Genomic DNA, 21,955 nt, shown 5'->3' with positions numbered 1-21,955 from the left:
TATATTAATTATTTTATTCATATTCAATTCATGTTAAGGTTATAAATTTAATTAACATTAAAAAAAAATTTAAAAAAATCAAACGTTTTAAGCTTTATTTTAAAATATTTCTTAACCCTATTTCTTATTTTCAGGGCGTAATTAAACCTTCGATTAAAACAGCTAAATACAGTTGTAAATGCGATACTACTGATACTAGTATTCATGTTGGTAAGTGTTTGTTTGGTTCTATTCATGTTTATTCCATTTTTTTGTTGCTGTTAAAATAAACTCTTTTTTTTTATTTCATTTTCCAGGAATCACACCCGTTGCTGTTATCGATTTTGAATGTCGTGGTTATGATTTCAATACAATGGCATGTAAATTTACCATTCCTGAGAATAATAAAGGCACCGATTACAAATTAATTTTCTCAACTGCTCCTACTCCTGAAAAGGTAAGTTAATTATTAATTAAATTCTTTTAAAAAGAATAACTAATCTTTCATACATAACAAAACAAGAAAAAAATGTACTTTGCTTTGTACGGTATTTCCGATATTGCGACAGGCCTTTTTTTGTGTAATTTAACAACAATTGATTTAGAAGCACACGGTCAGTTCCAAAACGGTTTCCAGGCATTGGAAATTCGATGCTCTACTTCCTGCATTTCTTTATATTAGAAAGAAATAATTTGCACAAGGTATGAATAATCCTCAACGTATTCGAGAATTGAAGTTCCCATTCGTATTTCATTGGTATCACCGTTAGACATAGTTTTTGGTTTTTGACTTGGTAATAAACCAATATTCTTACATTGGAGGCATAACTCATCAATCATTGATTGCAACTCTTAACTGGTTTTTGCAATAAGAATAATATCATAAGCGAATCTTAGATTTGAGACTTGTTTGCCATTTATTCTCGAGCCCTTATCTTTCCACTTTAGATTTCTGAAAATTTCTTCAAGGGCTGCCAAAAAAAGTTCTGGTGATAGAGGGTCTCTTTGTCTGACAATTCTTGATACTTTTTTTAACCCAGTTAAAAAGAATCGACAATTTCGTTGTTTTCATGATATTGACGATTATTTTTTTTATGACTTAACATTTTTCTAAAAAATTAAAAATAATTTTTTCGTGCTTAAGATATTTACAAATTTTGAAAATTTTCCATCAACGTTTACAGTTTTGCCGAATTTTTAACTAAAACACTTCAAATTTCCCTTTAATTTATCGAAAAATTGAAAATTAATTCGGCACGGGTAAATAAAATAATAGAGAATACTTGGGAATATTTTTAAAAAAATTATTTAAAAAACTTTTGAGCCCGTTAACATTTTAAAATTCAGCCTTGTTAAAAAAAAGGGATGGATACTTTACATTTTTATAATCTCATAGGTACCTATAATTCTATTGCTAAATCCTTTGATTTCATTAACATTCTCCTTAAGTTCTTTTCTAATAAAAAAAAACCGACACCATATTGACCTTTTTCTGTTTCAAAGTAGGTGAATACGTTACCGTTATCGAGTTCTTGAATACTTTTATGAAACATAAAAATCCCAAATTATTCCGTAGTCTATCAAAAATTCATGCCTTATTAATTTATTTACAGGAATGTGTTCTTCTGGAAACTAATAAACCTTCTGAAAGAATCTGCAATTTGCAAAACGATTTTAGACCAGTTATATGTTGCTATAAATTTAAATTAATCGCAAGCAATTCACTTGGAACTCTTACTCAAATTCTGTGGATTGATCTACATAGTAAAAGTAAGTATAATTTTTTTTTTTTATTATTTTCAAATTAATTAACTTTGATTTTAGTTGTCCCAGCTAAACCGAACGTAGAAGTTGAGAATTTGACAACAAACAGCGTTTCATTGAATTTGGGAGTTGAAAAATTTAGCCACTACAAGTTTACAGATGGTTTGAAATACGAGATTCGTGTACATCCTGAAATGTTTGACTCGTTTTACATTAGTGGCCCATTACAAAAGAAAGCATATAAGGCTGAAATAAATGATTTGCCATATTCCTACCATAGATATGGTTATAGTGTCCGGGTTAGGACTGTAAGAGCTGATGTCAAAGACGAGACTATGTGGAGCGAAGCATCTGAAGGATATTTTTACACAAAGCCAAAACGACCAGATCGTGCACCAAAGATGATTGTTGGTAGTTTCGATATTGACTCTACAGGAGAAAAGATTCGTTTATATTGGGAGGAATTGGCAAAACATGAGGAAAATGGTCCAGATTTTAGTTACAATTTTACAGAAGTTCGTTGCGATGGAAAATTAATGTGAGTACCAAGCCGTTAAACCTTATAAGGCTTTGTTAATAATATACTCCGCTCAAAATATTAAATTATATCCTGAAATCTTCTTAAAAATATTAAATTAGACTCCACCTTAGAAACGATTTGTTTTATTTTCCTCGTGATCCAGATCAGATCATTGTTTTTATTAGCTTTACAACAAAAGAAGGATTTTGTTTTGTTATTGTTTTGCAAATAATTTAATGATCTGATCCGGATCACGAGGAAAATAAAACACAGCTATTAATTTTATTAAATCAATAGCAAAACGTTTCGACACATGAAAATGTTGATCAAAGTAGACGAAAAAAATCCATCCCTCTGGTGGGATGGGGAAATTTTACACAAATACTTAATTTTTTTGTAGATTAGTATTCATTTATTATTTTATTTATTTGTTTGTTTGTTTAATATATGTACTTCATTACCCATTGCCCCATATTTAAATGCAATAGTGTATTTTGACTTACAATTGAATCGATTAATTACAAAACATGACCATTCACTTATAGAAAAACCACAGTCAACTCCCTCTAAGTCGAACCTACTTTAATTCGAATTTGCCTCTAACTGGAATTTATTTACCATTTTCTGTAAAAGCGTTTAATGAAAAAAGATTATATTCATTCCTCTTACAGTGTAGAGATTCCAAACCGAAAGTTTTCTTCTTTTTGTGTTGATTTTTCATGAATTTCAATTGAGTTCATTTCTTTCGGCGTTGCAACACTGATAAAATATCTTGATAATAAATTTGTGTTTTACAAAATATTGCTAAAACTGCCATCAAACATAGTAAACACTAACTTAAATAAAATTTGAAAATAAAATTCTTTTGGTAAAAGGTATCGAAGTGATCTGGTCTATAGTTAAAATAAGTTCTTATGAGCAGACAAAACGTTTTTAACTAAAAAGTACAGATTTTAATCTACACAATTGGACGCACAATTCTTGATTCGAAGTTTTCTGGTTATATAAAATGTTGAACTTTAAACTTTTGATAAATCACATTTAGCAAACTACAACACAAAAATATATGTTTAGTAGTCTTACCATGAGAGATATCATTAAAGCCTCCTCATTTCTCACAAGCTCTGAACATTTATAAACATAAATTTAATTGGTCAACAAAACAGGATTGAAGAAGATCATGGGTTTTCCAAAACTTAATTTACTATTTGCCGAAAATGTATCTCTTAAGCAGATATAGATTTTAAAAGCTAATTAATCCTGTTTTCTTTTCTGAGATAAATCAGAAAATGCTTTTAGCGATCTTCCACGACATGGTTTTTAAGAAGATATTGCATTTTCAAGCATATAAGGAGTATAAAAAGAAAAAAAATTATGTCGACAGGCAAATCGAAAATAATAGATTCTATTATAAAAACAATGGTTAAATTATATATACATATTTTATATTACAATTTCATTAACTATTGTATTTAAACAAAATATTCTAAATTTTCTTATCAAAATAAATGTTTAAAACGATAAAATGCAAAGAATACTAATATTTTTAATATATCATTTATTAATGCCAGAAATTTTTCTATATATTACTTTTCCTGGAAAACTTGGCAAACTTTTTCTATTTATTCATTTAAACAATTGTAACATAAGCATGTTAATTATTATAAGAAACAAAAATGTTTAGTAAATCAATTTTAATCTAATCTAAACCTATACTTTTTCAACAGCAAAACATTGATTATCGCTATGGACACGAATTTGGCCCTGCTGACATACAAAAATACATCACATTACACTTTTAAATTGAAAAGCCAAAATCGAAATGGAACATCATTAAATTCAAGTGATATTGAAATTAATCCTCGTACAACAAATATACCCAAACCAGAAATAACAAAAATATATCACCAACAAAACCAAACCTATACCATTGTCTGGCAACGACCAACAAATGTATATAATTTGAGTAATTTTACGCTGCTGTCATGTGTCGCAAAAACAGAATCGAAAACGGATTGTTTGGTAAATATCTTAAAATTTATTATAGACAGCTGAATTTGGGTGTGGGTGATAAGTGATAACTACGGATAGGATTTGCATGCACCTAAACTAAAAACGACAAATATGGGCTTAAAATATGCTCTTAAAAATAGAAAATATGCATTTAGAATATGCATAATGGGTAAAAAAATCCAATATTTTTTTTATTTTATACTTCGAAATATCAATTTTTAGGCACTTCTAGAATATACTCACCAAATATAAGCTCTTAACATTAATGGGAAGATCGTCCGCTTAGCAGTTTTCCAATTTAACATTAATCTTGTATTTAAAAAAAGTCGTTTTTTTATCAATCGACTTTTTAACAAATTTCGCTCTACAAAAAAGGTCTTTTAAGTATAATCGAAAAAAGTGTAAAAGTATAACGAAAAAAGTATTTGCTAAAAAGACGCTTTATAAAAAAATGATTCTTTTTTAGTACAAGATCTAAAAATGGAAAATTGCGAAGCGGAGGACCTTTCCATTAATATAAATAGCTCATATTTGGTGAGTATATTCTAGGTGTCTAGCAATCGATTTTCGGAGTATAAAATCAAAAAAAAAAAGAATTTCGATTTTTTTGACCCACCCATCACTCACACCCGAAATCTGCTGCGGGCTGTCGGTCTATTAAAAGAATAAATACAATAATGTAAGAAATTTTGTTTTTTTTTTTTTTCAGGGAAAAATAAATTTTGAAACTATTGATAAGAATGCAATTATGTACACAACAACAATGTCAGACAATCGAACTCTCAACTTCGCTTTGTCAGAAAACTTTGAAAATTACAGCACTGGATTAAGTTGGGCAACATGTGCTCCGGAATATGAACCCAGACTTGGATATCTCTCTCTCGATGAAGCAATCATTTCACAGGATTCTATTCATCTCCAATGGACTACCGAGTGTTGGTACAGTTCTATTTTAAAAGAATACAACTTAACATACTGCATGATTGAAAGTAAAGTTGGAAAAGAATGCATTGGTGAAATTAAAACTTTACGGATACCGAGTATTAACAATAATTATGTTATAAAAGGTCTCCAACCTTCTACGAGTTACAAAATATGGATTCGTATGGTCTCCATAAACGGTGAAGGGCCAGCGACTGAACGTGTTAAAAGTACCACCGAAAACGGTAAGTTTTATTATTTTAAAGTGTTTTTGGTAAATAGAACAAAATATGGTCTAATACATAATGTTTATTCTTTTCAGATAATAACGAAATTATTATCGGAATTTTATCTTTGTCAGTTTTGTTTGTAATCCTTTTATGTTGGATATTAAAAGAATTTATAAGAATGAAAAATATTGAATACAAGATACCTGAGGGTCTTGTTGATTTTGAAAATAAACCGCTCAAAACAAAAACTAATAAAGATGTTAGGAAAACATTTGGACACACTGACTTCTGTCGAAAAGGGGATGAGATGTTGTTACCCAATATGTATTATTACATTCCAAGAATTCTTCAAAGAAAAAATAATTCTGGCGACTGCGAAATTGAAAATTATGTCATAAAACCTTTAAAAAGCTCTTCCTTATTATCTGTTAATCAAGAAGTCGTGAGCCATACAATAACACTGGAAAAGAGTGAAAGCCCACCGATATCTACCGAAATCCATTATTCAGACAATACCTGCTTCAAACCTACAATTATCAAAAATAGCTGTGTAGAACCGCAAGCTAAAAATGTAAGTTTATTTTTAATTTTTTTGAAAATATAATGTTGGTTTATTTGGATGTTGGACAAAAAAATTATTTATTATTTGCGTTCCCATTTTAGCAGGATAATGTTGTACTATCATCATTGAATGGATATATCACACCAAGCGCCATTGCATTATTGAGTGAATTGAATCCAGAATACATAACAAAGAAACAGCTCTTGGATATTAGTCAAAGTTTGAAGTAAGTAATGTTTAGTAATTTATAGTAAAAACGCCATTTTTTTAAGAAGACAATCTTTCAACTTCTATGTATATTTATAGAATTTATAGTAAAATATTAGTAGATATTTTCTTTTTAAGACATTTTTTGTATAATCTTTAATAAATAACATTTTAATAAACGAAGTTTATTTGATTAAAATAAGAACTTGTTATCTGAACCTTGGGGCAAATAACATGAATACTAACTCAACCAACGTCTTTCATGGTCTTTCACATACTCGTAAATCTTGTTCTTTAAAGAAAAGTTTTTTTCTAGATGCAGAAGAAAATTGTTGAAAATTTTTTGGACTTGCTGTCTTTCATTTCGTATATTTTTTTTTTCTCCGTGTGAATAATGGTTTTTGAGTTGAACCACCAAAGCGTATAAAACTTTTTTGTTACATTGGTTTTTTTTGCGACTTATTCACGTCACAAAATTTTTTTTGAAACGTACGACAAAAACGAATGAAAAAATAAATTGTACTTTAGTAGGAAGAATGTTAAAAAATTGAGTTAAACCATGTTTTACTTTTTTTCTTAAAATTTTCTGCCGATCCCTGCTTAAAGGTTTTTAACCGACTTCCGAAAATGAGGAGGCTCTCAATTAGTGTGTATTTTTTACTTGCCCTTTATAGGGCAAGTATTGATATCGTGTAGAAAAAAAATCGAGGTTTTAATCAAAACCAACATTACGATAATGGAGAAGATAAAAAAAAGTGGTTTTCGTCATGCCGTCCGTCGGTATATGCGTCTGTGCGTCTGTGCGGTTATTTGTACATCGAGCTAGGGCCTTAACAGATAGATGGATTTGCATGAAACTTGGTACAGATGATTTTTACGTAATTCCCTAGACCCTTTTTTTTTATTTTTTTAATATTTTCTTTTTAACGCATATCTCCCATATAACGTTTTCGAGGTATTGCAATTTTCTCGAAAACGGCTCTAAAGATTTCGTTTAAATTTGGTGTACGTAGTTTTTAGTTTTTCTCAAAAAATTCGGAGAACGGAAATATGACGTTACCGTATATTTTAAGTTCATATATTTCATAAAAGCATAAGTCAATTTTATTCAACATGTATAGACATCATTTTGAACTGTCGAATGTAAAAAAAAAAAAATTTTAAAGTTATTGAAAAAAAAAAAAATTAAAAAAGTTTTTGAAAAAAAAATTTTAATTTAATTGTTTTAACTTTCAATTTTTTTTTTGAGTTTTTTTTCTTAACACTAAACAAAGATAACGATATTTTGAACTACAAAAGCTAGTACGTGCGACCCAGTTGTGCATTTTATTTATTTTTGTTACCTCATAACTTTGGACTTGGTGAACCGATTTTGTTAATTTGATGATTTTGTATTTGGAAGTATGTATGTATGTCCGATTTCAATTTCGTCGGGTGCTGACTTTAAAATCAATAAGAAAAAAGCCGATAAGCCAATTGCGAAGGAAACGTCTAAATTTATCTGGTGGCTCAGAATAACTTGTTTTTCAAAACGAGAATGAGTAATTGACGTACATATATTTTGCAAATTCGAAATGTTTAATTTTATTTGATTCTCAAACCAAAACGCGTCGCTGTTTGAAATTGCTTTCTTAGCATGCTTCTTCAAGTCTTTTACAGATAATTTTCTTAGAAATTTTAAATCTTGTAATTTCTACTGCTTTGAGACTAGTAATCATTGACTTTTTCTTTACATCTTTAATAATTCGATGATCATTAAATGGATTTGTTTTTTGTTTTTTTCCCACGACCAACCTCTTAACCAATTATATTCAATTTTGTATTAATTTATTTTAATGCAGTTTGACTTACCTATTTATACTTTTTTGTGATTTTACTGTTCGATAAACCATACATTTTATCTTTAAGCTCGGTTTTTTTCACTTAAAATGAAATTTTTGTCACTGCGTGTTTTATCGGAATATATGTAGTCTTTCGGTAAAAAATGATAACTGAAAAAAAACCGTCTGAGACATTAATTGAGGTTATGGCTAGCTACTCAGCTCCGTTGAATGAGAGTTGAATCTTTTCGATTCAAATTTAGTGCGTACTCTTTTGTCCAGTCTAAAAGACTCCATTAAGAACTTAAATTATATTCTTTCTCATTTCAAGAATTTTTTACATTATTTCTATAGGAGTCATACATTCTTTCTTTCTCTCAATACTAAAGAATAGTTTATTGATGACTTGGCGAGCGAGAATAGCATAAATGTACAAATTCGAAGAGTGGTTACTTGATTTTGTCCAGTACTGTATTTGGATTATCGTTTTTCTTATAAGAGAATCTGCCATGCACTTATTAAACATGCATCTTTAATTCAAAACACCGTATAACACCAGATACTTACGCCCATTCGAAAAAGAATAAACTCGTCGAGACCTTTTTAGTGATAATTTTATTTAAAAAAAGCAAACGCAAAATGCAAAAAAAAAAATAAAATGCACGACTGGGTCGCACGAACTTGCTCTTGTAGTTCAAAGTATCTTTATCTTAAATATCTATTGGTAATTCGACATTTTGCTAAGTCCCGAGAAAAAAATATTTAAAAAATCGAGAGTTAAAGAATTTAATTTTGAGAAAAACTAAAAACGCAGTTTTGTTAGAATCAATAAGACTATTACGTACACTAAATTTAATCAAAATCGTTAGAGCCATTTTCGAGAAAATTGCAATACCCCGAAAACGGTTTATGGGAGATATGCGTTAAAGTGGAGATATTAAAAATATAAAAAAAAACCTAGGACCTAGGAAATTACCCAAAAATCATCTGTACCAAGTTTCAAGTAAATCCATCCATCCGTTTAGGCCCTAGCTCGATGTACAGATGGACGCACTAATATAGCTACTAATGCTCTTCTGCCCGACTAGATGGGAATTGCATTGATTTCGTTGCAAGTGCGTTCCTTTGAAAGTCGCTAGTAAACTACTAGTAGCACTTTGGCACCTCCGTTCGATGTATTTTATGTTTCTGCAAAAAAAAAAAACGGAAACCACCTCTTGGCGCGAAAGTATGCCCTTGTTTTCTTGAAATTTATTATTTTTAAAAATGTAATAACACGTATGAATTACTAAAAACTCTGAATCTTAAAAATATGTACTGGAATAGTTAACAATCTCTTAGCTAATTTTGAATTTGATTCTTAAACCCCAAACATTTTTCACTTTTCTTTGACTGGCAATGGTTATTGGTAATATTTGTTGATAAACTATTTCTTTGTTGGGAAAAAATTGCGAAAAATCTGTTGAAACCATAACTATCCTTCCGATTCGTCGACATGAACAGATGAATACGGCCATTTATTGGCAGTAATTGCAATTTTTACGCTGAATAAGTCGTTTAGCAAATTAATGCACACAACACCATCTACTGATATAATCAAAATTAGCATACTATCTTCATTTTTATCCGTGTTTGGATTTTTGGTATCTCATATATGGAATTGTAAACGAATTTAAATTTTACGTTTCCAAGCGTTCCCGAATCTTTTTTTTATTATTTTTTTGCTGGGCATTTTGCTGTTGTTGTTTTAATACTTGTTCTGTTCACGCTAAATATTGTTCCAGTCGTTCTTGAATTGAGGAGCGTTTTATTTCAAAACTCAACAAACGCCAAAAATGCAAAAATTAGATATTGGTATCAAAATTTTTGGCATTGCCAGGTGCACAAGATGACAAAATAAAAACATTATAAAAGCTAATGGTTTTTGCTTAAAAAAAAACTCAACAAAATACTACGAGGTTTTGCAAAACTAAACAAAATTGTATTTTCGTGGTATTTTCATGTTCAAAATAATGACAAATCGTTCCAAATCTGAAAATAAAAGTTGAGCCTATCGTTTAGCTTTGCAAGAAAGAACAACTCCTCGTTTCTATTTTTTACCGACTTCCAAAAAAGAGGAGGTATTCAATTCGTCTGTATTTTTTTTTTTGTATGTTTGGGCTGAGTAAATTAAAATTTTGATAATTCTTTTTCTATTAGAAAGCTGGTGGCTGCAGTGTGGTCCCATTTAAATTTCGTTCAGTTCAAACCATAGAAACTATTATAAAACCATAAAACCCAGTTTTGGTCCATGGAAGTCGGTTTTTCTGTTTTTTGTTTTTCTATATTTTAAAAGAAGAATATAACAATTTGCTTTGCACATGCATATATAACACAAATTAAACAAAACTGGGTTTTTTAGTATTTCTCAAAACTACTCCTTAGATAAGAAGCTACTCCAGTAGTTTTTGTTATTTTTGAATTTCTCAAAATTTAATTCTTTATGTTTAGTCATCAATATTTAACTTATATTAAAATTATTATTGTAATAATTATTATAAAAAAAAATATTTAAAAAAAAAATTCACTCTTGGCTTCTTTTTACTTTCTATTGAACTATGGCAAAATATTATTAAAAAAAAAATCAAAAACAACCATTGTAACGATAAATTATTTTATTTATTTTTATAGATTTATTTGGCTTCTCGTTATAACCATATGCTTGGCAACGTCACGAGTCTCAGCAAACGATTATATTGGGGGTGAGTGAATGAGCAAATGACTTTCCTATAAAAATATAAAAAAATATTAGTTTATATTCATTGCAAATTTAACAAATTTTTATTAACATATTCCAAAAACTTTTTTAATTTTCAGAAGTTATACCGCACCATGTTGAGCTTCCCATTGGAGGTAGTGTAAACATAACTTGCCGAATGAATAGAAGCTATTTTGAGGACAATAACAGTTCTTGCCTGTCATTTACCCGAGATCATGGCAATCTAATGGTAGCCAAAGAGCACATTCATGTAAGTTTTTCTGTTTTTTTTTTTTTTATATATTATTTATTTCCCAATTGCATAGATAATAGAATATAACATAATCGGTATAAAAATGAAAGACATTTACTTTTTTTTTAAGAATGGAAATCTTGTCCAAAAGACAAATTTTTAATTTTTGGTATTTTTTTGGTATTGGTAGAATTGGATCTTTATACTTTTTTTCAGTTATAGTTATATATACATTAGAGTGACCGCAACTCCCATAGAAAAAATTTTTTGTCGAATTTTTTTCGGGGGAACCCCATAAAATGTTCCGCCTTTGCAGATTTTTAGATAGCCAAAATTTCAGCTCGATTGGATAACTCTAAATGGTGCCGATACTCGCTCAAAGTATCAAAAATCTCTGTTTTTTCACTGTTTTTCGAAGAAAATTAGCTCTAGCTCCCAGACAGATCGAGTTATTTTCACTTTTTATATATTAAATTAAAGGTAGTGTTGTAACACATAATTCAGATGCTAAATTTGTTTAGTTTTACTAAAAAAGAAAAATATTGTCATCAATTTAAATTTTCAGTACATACCTCAAAAAGAGCTGAAGTGCAAACTCGATTTAAAATTAAACTTTTTTTTAACTGTTTTATTCTGCGGATTGGGATAGAATGGATGTTTCTCTATCTCTGGGCCCTCGGGTATCAAAAGTATGAGGTATAGTCGTGGGGTGAAAGAGCTATTAACAATGAAACTTTCTATGTTATTGGACCAATGTAAGGCAGCTGATAGAAATGCTTCTCGCATAATTATAGCTACAATAGAAGCACTAGGGCAAAATCCAATTGACTTTGTAGTTTCAAAATCAGACTTACATTCAACAAGAAAAAACTTTTGCTTGGTTTAATGCCCCAAGAGCTTATCTGGCTCCTAAACAAGATCTTGATCTTTTGCGTAATCGCATTGAATACCGCAAGATAGACAAATATATTTCAGAGAAGGCCTTTTGCTAAATTCTCAAACCATTTATGGTATTTGAGTTCAGAGCTGGCAGGTCTGGCGTTCTTTGACCTAACTTTACGAGATGGCGAAAAATTAGAAACGGCCAACATAATTTTGAAAACCAGTGAAACGGAAACCAACAGAAAGCTACAGACACATGAAGATGAACAATTTGTCACAGCAGGGTTAAAAAATATTGTGAACAAAGAAACATTGATCTTTTTCAGCCGATTGAAAATAGACACAAGTTTTCTCAAAGAACCTCCTAATCCTTGGCCGGAAAACCCGCATTTTAAAGAAGGCTTTAAAAAAGTGCAACCACTTAAAGTCGTAAATGACATGACAGAAAGAGGAGTCAAATTAATAACCGATTTTAATAACCTTTTAACTAAAGATGAGGAACAAAAACAATATGTACTTCAAGTAGTCAGTGAGTGCCGAAAATTGTATCCTGATGCTTCCAAAACTACTTTGTAAATCTCTTGATTAAATTTTTTTAGTATTTACTTCATTAATTATGTATAAGAAATGTAACACGATGTTATTTTTTTTGTTTTTTAGGACGTGTGTGAATTGCGTAAAATAGTTAACATAGTGTAAAATTTTTGACACTATTGAGGTGAATACAAAATTTTCAGCTTTTAAAAATTTATTGGGCTCTGGGACCTAGTTAAATTTGAGTTAAATTTTTTTTGCAGATGGTTTTGTTTTTTTTTTTTTTTATTAAAAAGGAGTTTCATAGCAGAAAAGAAGCAGAGAAAAATATTAAACAATAAGCCATACAGCTGAAATTTTTTTGTTCACCTCAATAGTGTCAAAAATTTTACACGGTGTTAACTATTTAACGCAATTCACACACAGCCTTAGAATTCTGTTAAATGTTTCGTTTTTTTTTAAATAAAACAGTTTAAAAAAAGTTTAATTTTAAATTGAGTTTGCACTTCAGCTCTTTTTGAGGTAAGTACTGAAAATTTAAATTGATGAAAAATTTTTTCTTTTTAAGTAAAACTAAACAAATTAAGCATCTGAATTATGTGTAGCAACACTACCTTTAATTTAATATATAAAAAGTGAAAATAACCCGATCGTTTGGGAGCTAGCGCTAATTTTCTTCGAAAAACAGTGAAAAAACAGAGATTTTTGATACTTTGAGCGAGTGTCGGCACCATTTAGAGTTATCCAATCGAGCTGAAATTTTGGCTATCTAAAAATCTGCAAAGGCGGAACATTTTATGGGGTTCCCCCGACCAAATTTCGAAAATCGATTTCTTGCGGTCACTCTAATATACATATATAGTCTAAGGTAGCCCTGAAACGGTAAATATATGTAGAAGCACGAACAGGTGATGGTAAACGGCATGTGGTGTTGCTATACAATTTTTTACCGTTAGCCGTACCGCTACCTCATACCTTTCTTGCACCTGAGCTCCTTTAATAGGAAACTCGTAGACGCTAAGAAAAGCCCGGTCACCGAGGTACTGTATATAACAAAAGGTGACCCGGGGTGAAATTGGGTAACGCGATAGTCGATAATTGATAACCAACGACGATTTATGGAGCAAAATTATCGTTTTTTGACTATTAACTACCGACTATCGCGTTAGCCGATTCCACCCCTGTTCTGTCGTGCTAAGCAAAAAGGGCGTAAACGCAAAACCTCCAAAATTGAGTTGAAGGCATATTTGGTATCCTGAAACAATACCTCATTTATATGTTAACTAAACGCAGCTCATTTCCAACTCCAAATGGCTCAAAATTAACAATGAAGATGAGCACAACGACATTAACTGCGTCCTTTTAGCTTAGCACCGCAGTTTTGCTTAATAAAGTGGAATTTCTTTTATCAACATTAATTTTTCACCAGCGGGGAGGCTTATATTGTGTAGCCGAAATATTTTTCTTATCCAAAATGAAATTAAAATCAGGATAATGTAGTTTGTTACTCATCAAATTTTTTTTTAATAAATCACTATCGACACATCACCTTCTTTAATTTCAGCAATAAACTCAAGCTAAAAAAGTAGGCAGATCAGCGAAAACATTGGCGATTTTTATTATTCTTTGTTTTCAGTAATCTAAACACAGATTAAGTATTTAAATTAAAATTCAAGTAAATAATGTAAAATATTACTGATCCAATACAAATTTTAATGCGCACTATCACATTTGTATGTAAAGTAATCAAATCCACTTATCAGTTTGAAAAAAAAGTCTGTGGTTAGTAATTGAACAAAGTTTTAAGGCATTGTTAACAGAACGGATGCTCCACGCTGACTGATAAAGCAGAAGCAAAAAAGTTTCGCTTGCACTCAAATATAATTTCTGTTATCTGTTTTATTTCGCATAAATATGCAGATTTACAACAAATAGAAATTAAAAAAAAAACATAATAGGTCAAAAATTCAAAGTTCAATAATTTAACTTACACTTGATAATTTTTGCCCTTAAGACATTTGTCACGTATTAAACCATAGATAATTGTGGAGCTAACTTTTTGCGTTGATACGGAGACGATAGAAATATTGGTTATTTTTATTGCTGAATTTGCTTTAATGGCTTTGGGGGATTCCCTGGAGGGGAAATTGAATTTTTTTGAAGAACAAAATTAACGGTTCTTGCCATATGGCCTACATAAATGGAAAATCCTGTATAACTCAAAAACTGCTCTAACGATTTTGATTAAAAAGACACATGAAATAAAAATAATAGAAATAAGGAAAAAATATTTTTTGGACCGTTATTTACAATACTTGCCAAGGAACTTTCTTGATTGCTGACTTTCTTATAATAAAATTTTTTGTACAAAAAGGTTTTAGTAACTCTAATGCTAAAATTTAGAAAAATGCCCAAAAAATCATTTTTGAAAAAAAAGTTAAAGTTTTTTGTTTTGAAATATCAATTTTTCGAAAATGAAGCAATGAATTTTATTGAAACTTTGTTTTTATGTGTTGAATAATATTTGCTTTCTAATGGCATGCCAATTTTTTGTTTGAATTTTTTTTTTTTTTTGAAAAATTTAATATACTATTTAATATAATATATAATTTAATATAAAAGACTATTTTTTAAAAAGAAGGATTCAAGCAAAATAATTATCCAGAATTATTTTTTATGAAATAAACTTCTCTTTTTTAAGGTGGTAGATAATTCTTCGATTGTTTTTATGATTCGTAACGCTACAGAGCAAACAGCTCGATATACTTGTAAATGCCATTCTAAGGGAGTGTACGTTACTAATATTTTTGTCGGTAAGAATTTATTATTTTATTTATTTAAAAAAAATATATATTTTTACAAAACTGTTTGATTCTTTCACTACAGGTACACCACCTACAAATGTAACCGATTTTCAATGTCGTGGATATGATTTTTCATACATGACTTGTAATTTTACCGTTCCGGAAAATAAAATTTACACTGATTATAAGCTGAAATTTTCTACAAGTTCACCGGTGAGTAAAAATGATAAAAAAAACTATCTCATCTTGTATGTTTGTACTATATCACTGTCCAATTTTTTTAAATTTTGCTTTCACGTGTGCATGTTTTCATATTTAGCTTTATAATGTAAATTATAAAAAAAAAATTATAACATTATGTAAAAAACTGAGTTTATTTAAGGGTTTGTGTTTTGTTACCTATATTTTTCAAATTTTTTATGTTTTTTTTTACTAACACACTTACAAATATAGTATCCCTTTCCGGTTCACTAAGTTAGCATGAAATGGGCTTAGTTGTTAATTTTAATTATTTTTACTTTTCGCATGTTATCTTAATATAGAGAACCGTATACAAATCTTTACATACAATCTTTATACGTATGTAAATGTACGTATACGTACGTATAGCGTTTATGTTAGGCCGAGACAAGAAAAAAATCGTATAGATGGGGGTGTATTCGCCCTCGTTTAGACAGAAGGGTTAAATAAAAAAAAATAATAACTTAATATTAAATAAAACTGACTTAATATTTAAAATCAACCGTTTCTATAGTCAATACCTTTTTGTAAAACCAAAAACCTCTAGAATGCATCGGCGACGGGCGTCCTAGACATAGTATGAAAAATTCACAGGTCAGTTTTCAGGCGTTATCAATGAAAATGGATTAATTCAGAGATAATCCAATACTGTTTCACTATATTGCATCACTATTAATTTACAAACCAGTCCAATCACGTTAAAACAAAAAAAGAGGTTTCTTAAAAAAAGTATTTTTATTTATTTCTCAAAAACGAAAAGACATTATTGCATTCGGTTTTCTGTTTTTGCTTCAAGACAAATAAGACAATTGATCAATTTTTTTTTTCAAATACATATTGATTTTGAAAACTAATTTAAAAAAAAAAAAAAAATATTTCATAACATGAAGCTGAAAGCTCTATGCATTTCAACAGGTGTGTTTCCAGTTTTTAATTCTTTCCAAGATTTTGATTCTTTCAAAGCTCTCAAAGTATTTACTTGTTTCTTGGATGACTTCATTATTTAATTCTTTCCAAGATTTTGATTCTTTCAAAGCTCTCAAAGTATTTACTTGTTTCTTGGATGACTTCATTATTGAACCCAAATCTCTTTATTTTGCAAAAAAAAAAAAACAATGTTTAATCAACACAAGAAATTTCAACTTTTCGATTTTGATGAGACTATTTGAAACGGCTCCAACGATTTTGTAAGTTTTTTTTTTAATCTGAATTTTTCCCAAACGACTAATTCAATGTCAACAAATGTACTAAATCAAAAATAAATTTTTGGAAAAAATAATTTTTTTTTTTTTTTTTTTTTTTTTGAAAAATCAAATTTTCGAAGAAGGGAAATTGGTGTTGATTAGTAATTGTTTCAAAATGACATACAAACTTTATTTTACATTTTTTGCAAAAAATTATTTCAACAGTTTTTTTTTTCTAAAAATGCATCAGTATAAAAGAAATCAAATTGCATATCGTCGGTCTCATAAGGAAACCTCGTAACTCCACCTTTTTTAGAAAATGACTTTTGAATGCCATTTTTTAGAAAATATGTCAGCGGAGTAACCCAGAAAATTTGAAGTCATTCCGAAAACTCTGAATAGACCTAAATTCAAACCTTGCGCAGGACGTTACTCCAACTACTCTGTTGTCTCCCTACTCTTTCGTCTCTCCTGTTAAATTGATTTTAGGAATTACGAGGTTTCCCTATGAAGCCGAAGATATTTGTGTTGGAGCTCAATTTCATTTAAGATGTTTTTTTTTTGTCTTTGAAGAACGTATTTTTTGTTGTATGTATTTTATATGCATTTACCAAATTTGTATATAAAAAATCTTAAACATTTTAAATTGAATTCTAAGAGCAAGCTCGTACGGGCCAGTCGTGCGTTTTATTTCAATAAGGATTTACCCAACTTTGAGTAGGACCTTAATATATTCTCACACACTGGTACCCGGATGAGAGTTTTTTTTAACGTATTTTATTTTACAACACGAAAAATGTAACTTCATTTCATCAAACAAAAAAATTATTTATAAGTAATTCTAGTTTATTATATAGATTTTCTTATGATTATTATGTGTAAAATGTAGATGTTTACAATCACATAACTAACACGATTTATTTTCTTTTTTTATATCTGGTTTGCATGGGTTAACCCTTATCTACTTACATAATAACAAAATTAACATTCACTACTAACATTTAACTAACAAAATCCAACAAAATGCATGGAAAATCTTCTGCTTAATACGAATCTTATATAATCTTTAATAATGCTTGAAAAAAAAAAAATATAAAATTTGAATAAAACTAAAAAAAAATAAGTACCGGGTATGTAAGCGGTTAAATGACAGAAAGTTATGCCAAAATAAATATTTGCAGGACTATATTTATCCATGCAACCTTGAGAATGGACTTCAAACATCTGAGAGAATTTGCAATATAACCATGGACAAAAATAATTATAGAATTGTTTATCAGTATTACAACTTTGAATTAACTGCAACCAATTCACTTGGTACTCTTACTCAGTCTATTATGATTGATCAATATAACAGAAGTAAGTTTTCTAAATGGTTTTTTGTTTTTTTATTTTTTAAGAACTTGTAATTAAACTATAAATCCCATTATTAGTTGTACCAGCGAGACCCATTATTGAAGTTGGAAACTTAACAACAAACAGCGTTACTTTCTATTGGATGGTAGCCAAATTTAGTCAATATAGCCATACAGATGGTTTGCAATACGAAATTCGTTTACGTCCTGAAAAATTTGATTGGTTCTACATTAATACCAATGCAGTTTTACACAAAAACGAAAAAGATTACAAAGCTGAGATAAACAATTTGCAATATTCTTATCGTCGATATGATTTTAGTGTTCGAGTTAAGACAGTTAGGGCTAATAATAGTGACGAGACAATGTGGAGTGAACCATTCGTAGGACATTTCTACACAAAACCTAGAAGACCAGAACGTGCACCTAATATGGATGTTGGAAGTTTTTATATTGATCCAACTGAGCAAAATATTCGTCTATATTGGCAACAATTAGCAGAGTATGAAGAAAATGGACCAGATTTTCTATATAACATCACTGAAGTACGCCGCGATGGGAAATTAATGTAAGTTTGTGTCTTAGATTTAATTTATGAAAAAATGATTTTGGAAAACTGTTTTTTTATATTTTTACAAATTAAAATATAAAAAAAAATGTTTTTTGATGCTCGTGATCTCTATGTATTTATAATTTTAAAAAGTCGGAACAAATTGTAGTATTGTTTTTGAGCCCAAAAACGGTCAATTCCTTAACATAACAAAAAATTGCACTTGTGGTTTACCCAAATGTACATGCATACATAAATATGTAGGATGTAGTTAATGTTCTCAAGATTTCTATTTTTTAGATAATACATTTGTTTTTTTTTATTCTGGTTGCAATGATCTTATAAATCTTATTAAGGTGATTGTAGAATAAATCGCACAAAAGCGAAGACAAATGTGTGTGTGGTTACCATCTATTTTTATGTATTAATAGATAAATTCAGGCTGTCCCACAGTCCCCACTATTTTACAAAAAAAATACAAAATTTTTGGACACCAAATGCCGTTATATTTTTCGTATAGATTTGAGCCCAGAAAACTCGAAAATGTTATCTAAAAAAATGTTTATGAAAAGGTTTTCGAGATATGATTTTTTTTCGTCATTCGAGATTTTTAAGTGCAATGTATCAAAACATTTTTAAAAAATCGATTTTTAAAGGAAATTTTTGCAAAAAAAAACTTTCTTACTGAAAGTGTATGTGTAGTACACTTTCTGAAAAGATAAGACAATTTTCTTCAAAATCTATGGATAAATTATAAAGATATGACCATTATTGTAACGATCAATATTTTCGACTCCTTTTGTTAAATTTGAAAATTTGTATTAAGTAATTTTTTGTAGATACTTAAATTTCCTATCGATATGTATCCTTTTAAAAAAATTTGAAATCAAATTATTGTAAAACAAAAATATTCAAAAAAGAGAAAAAAAACGAAATTTTTGATGTTTTTAGTTTTTTACTAAACAGTCTATTTTTATCTTTTGAGCATTTATAGATAATGAGTAACGGAAAAAAGGAGATACTTTATTTTTCAAAATAATGGTTACAAAAATTGGATACGATTAAAATTGGATAAAATATGGACATTCAAAATCTAAGGTTTTTGGCCTTTTTGAGCCATTTTTCTTTTCAACTCAAAACAATTTCTTCCTATCTGACTCAAAACAAATTAAAAATAAAAATTGATTAAGTGATCTCCTTTATACCACTCTTCGTAATTTATCTTTAAAACTTTTCTAAAATATATAGATCAACTATATTTAATAAAACGATTGTTGTTTTTGTGATCGTAATTTTGTCTCCATATTATTAAGAAAATAAGTTATAGAGGGTTCCCAAACGAAATTAAGCATTTTTGTGTCGTTTTATTATTATTTTATAATTATTTTATATGTTTTTATAGAAATATCATGCCCTTCCAAATGGACTCGACATCAGCCACATATGAATGGCAACGAACATCGCATTATCAATTTAAATTACAAAGTCAGAATAATGTTGGAAGTTCATTAAATACAAGTATTTTGGAAGTTCATCCCAGTCGTAAGCGACCCCTACAAATTGAACAAATACAAGTGATAACAAAAGTTTATCACAACCAAACTTATACAATCACATGGAGACAACCATCTGATATGGAAAACTTGCGTAACTTTACTTTATTCTGGTGCATTTCAAAAATGGAATCACAAAGCCAATGCAAGGTAAATTACATATAACTGTCCCCAATAATGAACATATTTTTATGCAAAATCATTTATTTTAGGGTACAATTAATTTTAAACACTTTGACAAGTATACCACTAATCACACAACAGAACCACAAAATCATACGCTCAACTTTGCAGTCTCGGCAAATTATGAAACCTACAGTACTGGTATGATGTGGGCTATGTGCACCGCTGATGGTGCAACAGACTTAACTAAAATGGACCCTGAGACAACTCCAATTTCATCGAATAGTATTAAAGTTCAATGGAGTACTGAATGTTTATATATGGCAATTTTGGAGGGATACAACTTGACATATTGCAAGGTGGATAATCATGCCCCTGAAATGATTGGAAATTGTATAGATAGCGAAAAAACAATAAGCATATCTAAGCTTGCCAAAGAACATATTATAACTGAATTAGAACCTTTTACGACTTACAAGATATCGATTTTAATGTACTCTAAACTGAAAATTGGACCCATGAGTAATCCTGTAACAGCAACTACCACCGAGGATGGTAAGATGTTTGTTACTAACAATATTTAAATATATTTAATGAGTTATTTTTTTTTTTTCTTTTACAGCACCAAGTCCACCAAGAAAACTTAAAAAATATAATGTAACTAGCGACTCGGTTACTCTGTCTTGGCTTCCACCTAAACATAGTAATGGAAATCTTCGATATTATACTGTTTGGTATGTTAATAACATGTAAAATATAATTATCTTTATTTGTAATATTTCCTTTTTTTTTTATTAATTTTAGGTACAAAAACGAAGGCACTATAGTCAATAGCACATCTAACGATAATGGAAGCGAAATAACTTTCCAACTTGGAAGCCTGAGCAGCTATTCTGATTATAAAGTTTACGTCACTGCACATACAGTTAAAAGCTCAGTACCGAGTAATGATATTCACTTCAAGACGTTGATTGGAAGTAAGTTCAATTTAGTTATATTATCCCGGTCCATCTAATTAAGATCTAAGATTAAAAGCATATTTAAAGGCCTGTTAGTACTTAAAACGAATACTGACTATAGCAATGTAATTTCGATGATGGTAACGTTTATTAGTTTGACGGCTAAAAACTGTCTGTCCCTAACTAGACATGTAAGCGATTCGATGTTTTGAGCGGAGTTTAACATCGATTGTTATTCACGAGGCTGAAGAAATATTTTTAATATTAAAAAAAATTGTATTCCTATTTTAAAGAATCCTGTTTTTATGTCTATTTATAAACAACAATGATGATGAATATTTTATTAAATTTTTTAGTGCAAGCTCTATTTAATTTTGATTTGTATGTGGGCACCTAGAACAAATGTGTAATTAACACTATTTTACACGTTGTCTAACGTTACATCCAATACTGTGGCGTATACGTGCTTTTATACACTAGCCCAAAAAATTAGCGGAACACAAAAATTTCGTGATTTCTTTAATGATTTTTGATAGTTTTATTATAAAACAAAAAGCATCCAAAAGCAACATTCTTCTAGTTTTTTTATTTTATTGTTTAAATTTTAGATAAACCAAAGAAAAATTAAATATTTTCAAAACAAGGAAAAATATCAAAGAACGGTATGAAAATGTTTATTTTTTTTCAAAATTTTGCTTTTTCTGAAAACTTTTAATTTTTCTTTGGTTTATTGAAAATTTAAGAGATGTTTATTAATAAATAAAA

At 29.2% G+C, this 21,955-nt stretch overlaps 1 protein-coding gene and 1 long non-coding RNA gene across 4 annotated transcripts in view; one reads left to right on the top strand and one right to left on the bottom strand.

Moving 5' to 3' along the window:
- Positions 1-21,955, top strand: part of LOC129913059 (cytokine receptor-like) — a 39,064-nt gene that overhangs the window by 11,912 nt on the left and 5,197 nt on the right. The window contains exons 4-21 of one of the 3 annotated variants that reach the window (XM_055991458.1): positions 135-210; positions 297-436; positions 1,593-1,749; positions 1,804-2,281; positions 3,991-4,285; positions 4,986-5,442; positions 5,520-5,998; positions 6,094-6,215; positions 10,687-10,757; positions 10,873-11,024; positions 15,124-15,235; positions 15,309-15,439; positions 17,775-18,009; positions 18,084-18,573; positions 19,958-20,258; positions 20,321-20,786; positions 20,854-20,965; positions 21,036-21,208. In XM_055991458.1, coding sequence (XP_055847433.1) covers positions 135-210; positions 297-436; positions 1,593-1,749; positions 1,804-2,281; positions 3,991-4,285; positions 4,986-5,442; positions 5,520-5,998; positions 6,094-6,215; positions 10,687-10,757; positions 10,873-11,024; positions 15,124-15,235; positions 15,309-15,439; positions 17,775-18,009; positions 18,084-18,573; positions 19,958-20,258; positions 20,321-20,786; positions 20,854-20,965; positions 21,036-21,208 — 4,447 coding nt within the window. Of the gene's footprint in view, positions 1-134; positions 211-296; positions 437-1,592; positions 1,750-1,803; positions 2,282-3,990; positions 4,286-4,985; positions 5,443-5,519; positions 5,999-6,090; positions 6,216-10,686; positions 10,758-10,872; positions 11,025-15,123; positions 15,236-15,308; positions 15,440-17,774; positions 18,010-18,083; positions 18,574-19,957; positions 20,259-20,320; positions 20,787-20,853; positions 20,966-21,035; positions 21,209-21,955 lie in introns of all 3 variants that reach the window. The other 2 variants (XM_055991457.1, XM_055991459.1) reach the window with 2 other exon arrangements.
- Positions 7,546-14,256, bottom strand: LOC129913060 (uncharacterized). The gene is made up of 2 exons (XR_008771971.1): positions 13,972-14,256; positions 7,546-10,782 (listed from the first exon to the last, which is right to left on the bottom strand). It is a non-coding gene; the product is annotated as an uncharacterized LOC129913060 (long non-coding RNA).

This window comes from Episyrphus balteatus, chromosome 3, assembly GCF_945859705.1.
Source record: "Episyrphus balteatus chromosome 3, idEpiBalt1.1, whole genome shotgun sequence".
NCBI classification, from domain to species: domain Eukaryota; kingdom Metazoa; phylum Arthropoda; class Insecta; order Diptera; family Syrphidae; genus Episyrphus; species Episyrphus balteatus.
The sequence above is the reverse complement of the archived record's forward strand: the minus strand, read 5'-3'. Positions and strand labels throughout refer to the sequence as shown.